Consider the following 13,382-nt stretch of genomic DNA (forward strand, 5'->3'; position numbering starts at 1 on the left):
AAATTAAAACACGTCCTTACTCTAATATAATGCATTTTATATTATTTCTCCACATGTATTTTCTTTTCATCTATTTAGACCATTTCCATCTGAATCTATCAGGTAAAAGTTCTTCTCTGAGGCACTCACTTCTGTCCTCTCAAACTCAGAGCTGCCTAGTATTTGGCCCTCCATTTGTCATGATAATCCCTCTTACAATTCTCCTATATCCACTTTGATGGCCTCATTCTCAACAAAATCTTAAGTCTGCCATCTTGATCATTCCTTCTGCTTACAATCGCCATTCTCATCCCAAGTCCAAGGAGTGCAACTTTGAGTGTATCTGGCAAGTGACATAGCCAATCGCCATCAATTCTGGCTTGATCTCAGCAAGTCCTACTGGGCTTTCTTCACCGTCAAGATGGCATCCTCAAGGGCATAGATCCATCTGGTTACTTTTTAACAGCCTTCTTGACTAATTTTCTTCTTGCCCTCTCCATCCTCAACTCAAATAATACATGTGAAGGGTTCATGGATGCCTGTCACCAACTGAGGTTCAGCTCCTACCAATCTATGCCGCTGACAGTAATAATGGCAATATTTGCATTTGTATAGATCACATTTTTAGCAGATTTCAAAGTGCTTCGCACAATTAATTACTGTTATGTAAACATACGTGGAAGTTATTCAGTGCCATCAACACGAGTGCTGCGAACATATAATTGAGCTGCATCACAATTTGTCATTGACAAACAGTGCAAACTGCTCATAATATCTCTGCTTGATCGCTGAGACATTGGGTCACTGCTGCTCAATTCCACCATCCAGCATAATTTAAATTACGTGGGTTTCTGATTGAAAAGGTGCTTAGAACTCACCAAAAGTTTAACCTTTAAGAAGGGGGCCATTTGGGATGGGCTAGGTACAGGGTGGAATTCAGGGGGCGGGAGTTAAGTGGGAAAGATTACGGACGGTAGAGGCGATTGGAGATGTAAGCCTCCGGTAAGGCTAGTAACGTGGAACGTCCGGGGACTGAATGGGCCGGTTAAAAGGCGCGGGTATTCACGCACCTCAGGAGCTTGAAAGCAGAGGTGGTCTTTTTTCAGGAGATGCACCTCTGTGTGAAGGACCAGGTTAGGGGTGGGTCGAACAGGTTTTTCACTCAGGCTCTGATTAAAATTCGAGGGGAGTGGCAATTTCAGTGAGTAAAAGAACAGGATTTGTGAGTGCGAAGGAGGTGAGGGATCCGGGTGGGAGATATTTGATTGTGAGTGGGGTATTGGAAGTGAGTGGGGCCGGTGGTACTGAAAAATGTGTTTGCCCCAAATTGGGATGATGTGGGCTTTATGAGAGGGTTGCTGGCAGCGATCCCGGATTTGGCCATGCACCAGTTGACCAAGGGAGCAGATTTTAACTGTGTCCTAGAGCCGTCTAGTGAGTGAGATAGTAGAGGTGGACAGGGAGTATTCGAGGGTGCCCACCGCGGAGGGATTGGTGAGGAGGAAAAGGTTGCAGGGGCAGTTTGATGGGTTGACAACGGGGAGGGGGGTAGGGCAACTGCATAGGGCAAGAGGGGTGCAATATGAGTATGGGGACAAGGCAAGCCGCATGCTGGTGCACCAGCTGCGGAGGCAGGCTGCGTCCAGAGAAATACTGAAGATACGGACTGGGGCTGAGGATGTGGTGTCAGAACCGGGAAAGATAAATGAGGCGTGTAAAGTAAAAATGGGAAAATATGTCATTTGAAACATGGAAGTCTGGCAAAACCTGACCTAAGGGTACATGAGAAAATGCTGGGAAAAATCCCACGAAGAGCTAACAGCAGCAGCAAAAGAAGATTTTGAAATGCAGATAGCCTTTATCAAACAGGCGTAAAGAAAACAGCTTGTGACTGCTCAAGCTGTAAAACTGATGCCTGTCTTTCAAGTTAAAGCAGATTGAACTTTTAGTTACATGAAGAGAAACAATATTTCGCACCTTCTTTAAAGTTAATTATTTTAGTAAGCAGTGATTATAGAATTGCCAGGATCTTCAGTTGAATTGGGTGACAAATGTTTAGGTGTGAAATCCTGCTGACACCAGTTGAATATAGGAAGCTGGCTGGAGACAACGGGGCGATTCTTCGAGCCCCGCACTGGGCCGGAGAATTGTCGCAACTGCGCCACGACGAGTATTGGTTATACCAAGGACCGGTTCGCACCGTCGTGAAACGCGACACCGTTCACGAAGGCGCGAACACTTCGGCTCCATATTGGAGAATCGCCCCCAACGTGTCCACGAGAGCACAAGTTAACCCCAAATCGGAGTTAGAGTTCTGACAAGCTAAGGGCACAATTTGGTAATAAAGCAACTTTAGAAGTGACAGGAACCAGACGTAACACCCCTCTAGGATCAAAGCACTTTTGAACATTACAAGGGAAAAAATGTAATCAGAGTTCGATGAACTAAAGTCACGCTCAACATGAATACATAGTCGTGTTAGAAGTAATTAAGATTAAAGGTACACTGAACAATCAAGAGCAAAACAAAGTTACTTTACGATAATGTCATATAAACTTAATAACTGCTAGAAGGGAAATATAAACCCTAAATCAATAGCATCCAGCAGAGTCAGCTCTCATAGCTGCCCTCGTACATGGGAAGGATAGAACACAGAAACCGCGCAGAACAGTGAACCCATCAGGAGAAAACCAAAAGTTAAAGAATAAAGATTGTCAAGGCAGACCTGAAAGTCTAACAACTGACCAGGAGGATCCAAAGCATAGATCTTTTTACCTTTCTGTAAAAACTGTGATTTCATCTTTTAAAAGAAAAAATATAATAATAAAATAACTTAAAGTTTTAACCTGAAACAGTGGTTATTACAAAGTTTACTTCACTTACTTAGCAACTCAGGACCCAGGATCGATGCTACTAAGTGGTAAGTAGATGAAATCTTCTATGAAGATATGGGTTGTACTGGGGGACAACTTGAAAATATAGATTGACCCAAACAGCACCCACCTAAGTCTGCATAGGAGTCAGGGAGTGAAAATCCCTGTTCACCATTTAGAATGTCTTATTGACCCTTTTTGGTATAGGGGGAATTCTAAGAATAGTGGTGTGTTTTTTACTTCAGGCGTTTAGGGAGTATTACCAGGGACTGTACGAGGTGGACCCGGGGAGAGAGGAGGGGGACATGGGGCAGTTTCTGGATGAGCTGGAGTTTCCCCAGGTGGAGAAAGCAAAGAGGCAGGCATTGGAGGGGTCCCTGGGGTTGAGGGAGGTGTTGGATAGTATCGGGGTATGAAGTCAGGAAAGGCCCGAGGGCCTGGATCGGTCCCCGGCGGACTTTTATAAGGTATTTGTGACGGACCTGGCACCACAACTGTTGGGGACATTTAATGAAGCGCTGGAGAAGGGGGAGCTGCCGGAGATGATGACGCAGGCAGTAATCACGCTAATCCCGAGAAAGGGGAAGGACCCGGTGGAACGTGGGTCGTATAGGCCCATATTACAGTTGAACACGGATGTGAAAGTATTGGCTAAGTTGTTGGCGGAGAAGATGGAGGATTGTGTCCCGGGGGTGGTTGCAGAAGATCAAACAGACTTTGTAAAGGGCAGGCAGCTCGCGAGTAATATAAGACGGCTGTTGAATGTAGTGATGAATCCGTCGGGGGCTCTGGTACCGGAGGTGGTGTCGTCCATGGAAGCAGGAAAGCATTTGATCGGGTGGAGTGGCAGTACTTATTCGAGGTTTTGGGAAGGTTTGGGTTTGGGCCGAGATTTGTGACATAGGTGCGGTTGCTGTATGTGGCACCAAAGACGAGTGTGAGGATGAATAATATGAGTTCGTGGAGCTTTGACTTACACAGGGGTATGAGGCAGGGGTGCCCGCTGTCGCCGTTACTGGTTTTTTATAAATTTAGAGTACCCAATTCATTTTTTTGTCCAATTATGGGGCAATCTAGGATGGCCAATCCACCTACGCTGCACATCTTTGGGTTGTGGGGGTAAGGCCCACGCAGATATGGGGAGAATGTCCAAACTCCACACGGACAGTGATCTGGGGCCAGGATCGAACCTGGGACCTCGGCGCCGAAGCATCAGGGCTAACCCACTGCGCCACCATGCTGCCCTGTCGCCGTTATTGTTTGCGCTGACCATAGAGCCGTTGGCGATGGCTCCCAGGGGGTTGGCGAAATGGCAGGGGGTTATGAGGGGACAGCGGGAGCATCGGGTGTCGCTCTATGCTGATGACCTGTTGCTGTATGTTTCAGATCCACTGGAGAGTATGGGAAGGATTATGGGCCTGCTGGGGAGGTTTGGCGGATTCTCTGGGTGCAAACTGAATGAAGGGAAAAGCGAGGTGAATGAGCTGGGACGGCGGGAAAATTTAGGGGAGGATGCCATTTACAGTAATGAGAGATAGGTTTAGGTATTTGGGGACTCAGGTAGCGAGGGAATGGACAGGGTTCCATAAGTGGAACTTAACAAAGCAGGTGGAGGAAGCCAGAGAGGATCTTAAGAGGTGGGATACACTGCACTTGACGTTGGTGGGGAGGGTCCAGATGGTGAAAATGAATATTCTGCTGAGGCTCGTGTTCATTTTTCAGGCTCTCCCGATCTTTATACCAAAGGCCTTCTTTCGGAAATTGGACATGATCATTTCTGACTTTGTTTGGGCGGGGAAGGTGCCGAGGGTGGGGTGGACCCTGCTACAGAGGCAAAGGCAGCAGGTGGGGGTTTGGGTGTTGCCGAGCTTGCTGCATTATTATTGGGTGCCGAATGTAGATAGGTGCGGCGATGGTGGGAAACAGAAGGGTGGAGTGGGTTCGGATGGGAGAGAAATCTTGCAAGGGGTCTAGTTTGAAGGCTATGTTGATGGCAGCGCTACCACTAGCTCAGAGTAGGTATTCAGGGAGCCCAGTGCTGCAATCCACGGTGAGGATATGGAATCAGTTGAGGAGACATTTTAGGGTGGAAGGGATGTCGGTGCTAACGCTGCTGTGCGAGAATCATGGGTTTGAGCCGGGGGGGGATGGATAGCGTATACAGGAGGTGGAGGGAAGTGGGGCTGACCAAGGTGAGGGATCTGTATTTGGAGGAAGGGTTCGCCAGTCTGAAGGAGCTAAGGGAGAGGCCAGAGCTGTCGAGGGGCAGTGAGTTCAGATATCTGCAGTTTAGGGACTTTGCGCGAAAGGTCTGCAGGGGGGTTCCTGAGGTTGCCAGGACACACCCTGCTGGAGCAACTGCTGTTTCCGGATGTGGAATAGGAGGGAAGAATTTGGGATATATACAAGTGGCTGGGGGTGCAGGGAGGCGGGCGGGTGGTGAAGATCAAGGAGAAATGGGAAGGGGAGTTGGGATCAATTGGGGAGTGTGGAGTGAGGCACTCCGTCGGGTAAACGGGACCTCCTCCTGTGCAAGGATGAGCCTGATACAGTTTAAGGGGGGGTAGAAATACGTAGGTGGCAGGCAATTATATTTCAATAAAGAGTAAAACACTTGAGAAAAGTCATTGATGGCACCTTCTGCAGAAGCACTTCATCCAAAGACTAAAAATTATCTGATGAATGATCAGTTCACAGTAATCCAATTGATAACAGACATGATCATGACTCTGATTCTTTGTTGCCAATGAAGTAAATGGAGCAATTTTGTTCATATTCAATTTCTGTACGCACTGATATTATAATTCAGTCAGAATTGTTTGGCTATCGCTCAACTTTCTTTTCAACATGCATACAAACTGACTCAGCCATCAGTATTTCCATCCTTCAGTGGTTAAGCATCAGGGCATTGTGTTGCACCTCTCTTGAGAACATTGCTGAGATTGAGGAGTCATAAGGGAGGCGGGCAAGAATGAGTTACACCAATTCCAGGATGAAGTTTGGATATTTCTGCAGATAATATCAACACTGGATTCCAGCAATTGAATGTGAGATACCAACATTGGGTTCTAGCACTGCTGCATGGAATACCTAAGTTGGGTTTAACATTCCTACATATTCTGATCTGACATTTGGGCACAATATTGCTCATTTTCCCTTTTCTTACTTCATTAGGAACTCTGCATTAAATCACCATGCAACAAGATATAAGGCCTTTGGTTCTGCTCAAGAGCAACTAAATTAATCCCTTATTATACTCTTTTTTTCGGATTGAGTGTGATAGTGTAGATCATCTCACAATACCTTCTTCAGTCTTCAATTAGAGCATTGCAGCAACTTCTTATAACTGTCATTAATATAGTTTATTTTATTGCGAACATAACATAATTTTTCAAATTATAGCTAAACAGAACAAGGGAAAGCCAGTCATTGAATCAGAGCCTGAAATCATCCCAATCAACAACTCGACTATTTTCCTGGCTTATTTTACTCCAACCTAATGATTATTGCAGATATATCAAATATCTAATAACAACCTGAAAGCACACAAGTACGCAATGATCATCAGTCATGGTTCTCATGAATAGCATTAAGATAACTGTCGCACCGATTAAATTACTTAAACTATATCAATACACTCTTGCTACTTACACACCCTAACTTCAACAAGACATCACCAACTCACCGACATTTGCCAATGGAACAAAGGGCTACTGGGTCTCCAACCACTGCCACAAGGGACTGTGTTCTGGTGAGTATGGTATTCAGCATCCTGTAACTAGACAAGAAGCCATATTCCAGGTCTTCTGTGGACTCCTCTAGCTGAGCATCTCTCCGTCTCACAGATGATGGTGGTTCTTTGTAGGTGTGCCGTGTTCTGACTGTGCTCAGAAATAGCACTCTGAATGGTCTGTCTGTAAACAGCAGGAAAAAAACAATACCTTCTATGAATTTACTTCTCAACAGGGTCTGTAACCATGTCACATATGCAAGTTTTTTTTTTAAACTTGAAAATTGACTTCACCCTCGAACATAAAATTCCGCCAAATCATTAAGTACCACAGAATGTTATGTACAAGGTTGTTTGTATAAGGACTTCCGGTGGCGGCCATGTGCGGGTAGGTTGCGTAATCGGCAACACCCGCCGCAAACGAACTAACGGGCCCTTTTAAGGAGCTTTAGCGGCTCCTCCTCGACGAAACTCGGCAGGCAAACAACGCTAGAAGGCTCCCTGCCTTCATCAGTTTATGGAGGGGACCAGGAGCAGGACGGCGAAACAAACGAGCACCGAGAAGCGGTTGGAACGGGTGCGGGAACATAAAATGTCGGCCGGCTCGGATCAGGCAGCGTGGGCCCAGTGGTCGTGGGAACAGCAGGAGTTCCTTAGAAGTTGTTCTGCTGACCTGAAAACGGAGATGCTGGCCCCGTGAAGGCCTCAATGGAGAAGATGTTTGAGACCCAGAAGATGCAGGAGAAGGCGATCAAGGAGATCGAGGAAAAGGTCTCGGATAATGAAGACGAGATACTTGGTCTGGCCGTCAGGGTGGAGGCACATGACGCCTTGCATAAGAGATGGCAGGAGAGGTTGGAAGACCTTGAAAACAGGTCCAGGAGGCAAAGCCTGCGAATTCTGGGCCTGCCTGAGGGTGTGGAGGGATTGGACGCGACTGCATTTGTGACCACGTTGCTGGGGACCTTGATGGGGACAGGAGCATTTCCTCGGCCTCTGGAACTGGATGGGGCGCACAGAGGCCTTGCAAGGAAGCCCAAAACGAACGAACCGCCGAGGGCTATGGTGGTACGGTTTCACCGCTTCTCAGACAAGGAACGTGTCCTGCGATGGGCTAAAAAGGAGCGGAGTAGCAGCTGGGAGAACAGCGTAATTCGCATTTATCAGGACCTGGGAGCAGAACTGACCAAGAGGCGCGCTGGATTCAACCGTGCTAAGGCGGCCCTCCACAACAAAGGGGTGAAGTTCGGACTGCTGCATCCGGCGAGGCTTTGGGTCACATGTCAAGGTCGTCACCACTACTTTGATACACCGGACGAGGCATGGACATTTATCAAGCAGATAAAGTTGGACTCGAGCTAAAGGACAGCCACACTGGGACGAAACGCTCTGGTGGGGATGTTAATTGTTTGATAGCCGGAGGGAGCTATGTAATGTTGTTCCCTTTTTTTTTTGTTCCCTGTTTCTCTGGCCATGTTTTCGGCTTTTGTGGAGTTCGGCCACAGAGGGAGGAGAGGGGCCCTATACTTAGAGCTGCTCTTCAGGCATCTGGAGCCGTTTCTTTTGTGGGGCCGAGTTAGTGCCCGGGGTTTGTTGTTTGTTTTGCTGGGGGAGGGGGGGGGAAAGCGTGTGGAAAATGTTCTTTGGGGGCTGTTAAGGCAGTTAAGGTGGGCTTTTCATAGGAAGGGAGGGGCCCGAATAACGAGGCTACAGGATGATCGGAGACAGAGGCGGGAGCGTCTGGGGTCAGCATGGGTCAGCTGACTCACGGAAGTGTAATGGGGGGAGAGTTAGTGTTAAGCTGGTGCTTGACTTGGGGGATTGAGATCATGGGACTGTTGGGGGGGGGGGGGGGTGGGCGGGTGGTGATGCGACCATCAATTCACGTGAAACAGAGAGTAGATGTAAACTGTGGCTTTAATCGACTAGAACAGTGCCTGCCTGCGGCTGCTCTGCTAGCGAGAGCCGCCTACAGGGCTGCTGCTCTTTATACCTCCCTTAACAGATGGAGAGTCGGTGGGGGGTGCCTCCAATGGGAGGGCTCGAGTAAGCAGGGGATGCGGGCTCGTGGCTGGCCGAAAAAGGGGGAAGGCTAGTCGGCAGGGGAGAGGGTGGTTAACCCCCCATCCAGGCTGATCACGTGGAATGTGAGGGGTCTGAATGGACCGGTCAAGAGGGCTTGCGTTTTCTAGCACCTAAAGGGGTTAAAGGCAGACGTAGCCATGCTACAGGAGACGCGCCTAAAACTTGCAGATCAAACAAGATTGAGAAAGGGGTGGGTGGGCCACGTGTTCCATTCGGGGCTGGATTCAAAGACCAGAGGGGTAGCAATTCTGGTCAGTTAGAGGGTGGCATTTGAGGCAGGGAGTATTGTGGCTGATAAAGGGGGCAGATACATATTGGTTAGTGGAAAGCTGCAGGGGACCCGGGTGGTGCTAGTGAACGTCTACGCCCCGAACTGGGATGACGTGTAATTCATGAGACGCATGCTGGGTAAAATTCCAGACTTAGACTCACACAATTTGATCATGGGGGGTGATTTCAATACAGTCATTGACCCTGTATTGGACCGGTCAAAGCCCAGGTCGGGAAAGCGACCAGCGGCGGCTAAGGAACATGAGGGGTTTCATGGAACAGGTGGGGGGCGTAGACCCATGGAGGTTCGTTCGGCCAAGGGCAAAGTGGTTCTCTTTTTCTCCCACGTCCACAAAGTGTATTCCCGTATAGATTTCTTTGTTATGAGCAGGGCGTTAATCCCAAGGGTGGAGGGGACGGAATGCTCGGCCATTGCAGTTTCTGATCATGCTTCGCATTGGGTGGATTTGCGACTTGGTGAAGAGAGAGGACAGCGCCCATTATGGAGGGAAGGTGTGGGACTGCTAGCGGATGATGAGGTTTGTGGGCGGATAAAGAGGAACATTCAAAACTACTTGGAAACTAATGATACGGGAGAGGTAACGGCGACTACGGTTTGGGAGGCTCTGAAGGCAGTTATTCGAGGGGAGTTGATCTCTATCAGATCCCATAGGGAGAAGAAAGAAAGAGCGGAAAGAGAGAGGCTAGTTGAGGAGATACTCAGAGTAGACAGGAGTTACGCGGAGACCCCGGAGACGGGGCTACTGAAAGAGCACCGGAGACTGCTGGCGGAATTTGATCTGCTGACCACAGGGAAAGCGGTAGCACAGCTGAGGAAGGTAAAAGGGGCTGTCTATGAATATGGGGAGAAAGCGAGTAGAATGCTTGCGCACCAACTTCGTAGGAGGGAGGCGGCCAGGGAAATTGGAGAAGTTCGGGACAAGGATGGTAACACGGTCTTGGACCCAGAGGCGGTGAACAAAGTCTTTAGGGTGTTTTATGGTAAATTGTATGAGTCAGAACCCCCGGCGGGAGGGGAAGGGATGAAGCAATTCATGAACCAATTGAGGTTTCCAAAGGTGGAAGAGGATCTGGTGGAGGGACTGGGGGCCCCGATAGAGTTGGAGGAGATTGTTAAGGGTCTAGGGAGCATGCAGTCAGGCAAGGCCCCGGGCCGGACGGCTATCGAGTAGAATTCTACAAGAAATTTTCTGAACTGTTGAGTCCACTCCTGCTAAGGACCTTCAATGAGGCTAAAGAAAGAGGGACCCTCCCCCCAACAATGTCACAGGCTTCGATTTCACTCATCCTCAAACTGGAGAAAGATTCGCTACAATGTGGGTCCGATAGACCGATATCGCTCTTGGACGTGGACGCCAAATTGCTGGCCAAGATTTTGGCCGCTAGAATTGAGGACTGTGTCCCAGGGGTGATAGGGGAGGATCAGACAGGCTTCGTTAAGGGCAGGCAATTGAACTCCCACGGAGGCTCCTAAACATTATTATGATGCCCTCAGAGGGAGGGGAGGCAGAAGTAGTGGCTGCGATGGATGCAGAGAAAGTCTTTGACCGGGGTGGAATGGGAGTACCTGTGGGAAACGCTAAGAAGGTTTGGATTTGGTGAGGGATTCATAGAATGGGTCCAGCTACTTTATCAGGTCCCAGTAGCGAATGTATGCACAAACAGGGCGAGGTTGGAATACTTTAGGCTCCATCGAGGGACAAGGCAGGTGTGCCCCTCTCTCCCCGTTATTATTCGCCCTTGCGATAGAGCCGTTGGCCATTGCGCTGCGGGCTTCAAACAACTGGCAGGAGTTGGTTCGCGGGGGACGGACACGGAGGGGGGGGGGGGGGGGGGGGGAGGGGCGGGTAGCATCGGGTCTCGTTCTATGCGGATGACCTGCTCCTGTACATCTCGGACCCACTAGAGGGGATGGGGGAGGTCATGCAGATTTTGAGGGACTTCGGCAATTTTTCAGGGTACAAATCAAACAAGAAACGAGATGATCATGATCCAAGCTAAAGGGCAGGAGAAGAGACTGGGAGAGCTTCCGCTTAAGATGGTGGAGAAGAGCTTTCGGTACATGGGTATACAGGTGCCTCGAAACTGGGATGCCCTCCACAAGCTTAATTTATCCCGGCTGGTAGGGCAGATGGAGGGGGACTTTAAAAGGTGGGACATGCTCCCGCTTTCTCTAGCGGGGGGGGAGGGTGCAGACCGTTAAGATGATGGTCCTCCCCAGATTTCTGTTCGTCTTCCTGTGCCTTCCCAACTTCATCCCCAAGTTCTTCTTTAAGCGGGTGAACAAGATCATCTCTGGATTTGTATGTGCAAATAAGACCCCGCAAGTAAATAGACTATCTAGAGCGCAGTCGGGGGGGGGGGCTGGCACTGCCGAATTTTTGCAGCTACTATTGGGCGGCTAATATAGCCATGATTAGGAAATGGGTACTGGGGGAGGGATCGACGTGGAAACGGCTAGAGGCGCAAAGGCACCAGCTTAGGGCACTTGTAATGGCACCTCTGCCGTTCTCGCCGGCACGCTACTCCTCAAGTCCGGTGGTGGCGGTGGCATTAAGGATCTAGGGTCAGTGGAGAAGACACAGGGGGGTGGAGAGAGCCTCAGTTTGGACCCCGATATGCAACAATCACAGATTTGTACCGGGCAAGATAGGCAGAGGGTTTCAAAGCTAGCATAGGGCAGGTATTAAAAGGATGAGGGACCTGTTAATAGATGGTACTTTTCCCAGCTTGAAAGCGCTGGAGGAGAAATTCAATTTGCCCCCTGGAAATGCCTTCAGATACCTTCAGGTACGGGCCTTTCTTAAGAAACAGGTGGTGACATTTCCGTTGCTACCCCCATGCAGGATACAAGATAGGGTGGTCTCCGACACCTGGGTAGGGCAGGGAAAGGTGTCGGACATCTACCAGGAACTACAGGAGGCGGAGGAAGCCCCAGTGGGGGAACTTAAGAACAAGTGGGAGGAGGTGCTAGGCGGGGAGCTGGATGCGGGCCTGCAGGCGGATGCCTTAAACAGGGTTAATTCCTGATCACCATGTGCCAGGCTTAGGTTAATTCAGTTTAAGGTGGTCCACCGAGCACATATGACAGGAACCAGAATGAGCAAGTTCTTTGGGGTTGAGTGTAAGACGTTTTAGTTGCTGTGATATGAAGAGTCTAAAGTTCTGTTCCTTTTTCACAAACACACATTTATTTCCTTCCAACAGCCTTTGCACAAAACTCTCACTATACATCACCTGCCAGAGGCCACCTGAAGCCCTTTTACATATCAGTGTCAATTAATGGATACTTAACATAAATGAGACAACGAATTGCAATGTCTCTTAACCCATTACTTAACAGTCTCCCCTTCCTTTGAGAAAAAAAAATTATTAGGTGAAAACAAAATTTCAAGAAACTCAAAAACACATACATGATTCCCCCCCATTTTTTTTTGTTTGGACGAGAAAGAAAAAAAAAAGTCACAGAAACAAGCGCCCTTCATTAACAATATCCACAAGTTTCTGTGAACTCGCCCCTCTTTTCATAAAACAGTCTGACAGTTGATAGCTCCTGTCGACCCATTTAATTTTTTGTTATTTCCCCTCTGTACAACATCTGTGTTACAACCAGCCTGCTTACCATTGGCTGGGGACTAATGACAATCCCACAATCCTGTGGGAGTATGAGCTTCCCCAATGAGGGGGGCGGAGAAACCATTAGTAAACTCCAAGTACAAATAAAGCTGGCCAGTTTCGGAACCAGCAGGAACGTGTGCAGCAAGGGAAGTTGCTGCTGCTGTTATATATATATATATATATGTTATTGTAAATAAATGTTATTACCTTGTATCCTTAAAACTCATGCTGGATTCTTCGTGGCCCTCACAAAACTGGCGACGAGGGTTAAAGTGAATAGCTGTCTACACTGCTGAAGCCACCTCCCTGGATTTTTGTTGGATACAGGTTGGAAGTTGTTTTCTATTATACCATGCCTCTGTATGGACGTTTGGATGTTTTTGATGCTGCGCTGGAAAGCTGGAACCAGTACGCACAACGGATGCGTTACTATTTCCGGGCAAACAATATCACCGAAAACAAGCGGCAGGTGGTCATATTGCTCACTGCTTGCGGCCCTCATAAGTTTGGGGTGATTAGGAGCCTTACGTACCCAGCTGCGCCGGACACCAAAACGTTTGATGAACTTGTGAATATAGTGGGGCAACATTTTAACCCAACCCCGTCCACGATAGTCCAGCATTACCGGTTTAATACCGCTGAGAGGAGCCCTCGAGAATCCCTTGCCGATTTTCTATCCAGGTTACGCAGGATTGCGGAGTACTGTGACTATGGTGAGACCTTGTCAGAAATGTTACGCGACCGTTTGGTTTGCGGTATTAACAATGCGGTCACCCAGAGAAAGTTGTTAGCTGAGCCAACATTGA

General features: G+C 48.6%; 1 protein-coding gene across 5 annotated transcripts in view; it reads right to left on the minus strand.

The window, feature by feature from the left end:
• Positions 1–13,382, minus strand: part of LOC140394181 (probable helicase with zinc finger domain) — a 682,830-nt gene that overhangs the window by 308,105 nt on the left and 361,343 nt on the right. For all 5 annotated transcript variants that reach the window (XM_072481139.1, XM_072481135.1, XM_072481136.1 and 2 more), the window contains one exon: positions 6,538–6,766. In XM_072481139.1, coding sequence (XP_072337240.1) covers positions 6,538–6,766 — 229 coding nt within the window. The remainder of the gene's footprint in view (positions 1–6,537; positions 6,767–13,382) is intronic.

This window comes from Scyliorhinus torazame, chromosome 17 (assembly GCF_047496885.1).
Source record: "Scyliorhinus torazame isolate Kashiwa2021f chromosome 17, sScyTor2.1, whole genome shotgun sequence".
NCBI classification, from domain to species: domain Eukaryota; kingdom Metazoa; phylum Chordata; class Chondrichthyes; order Carcharhiniformes; family Scyliorhinidae; genus Scyliorhinus; species Scyliorhinus torazame.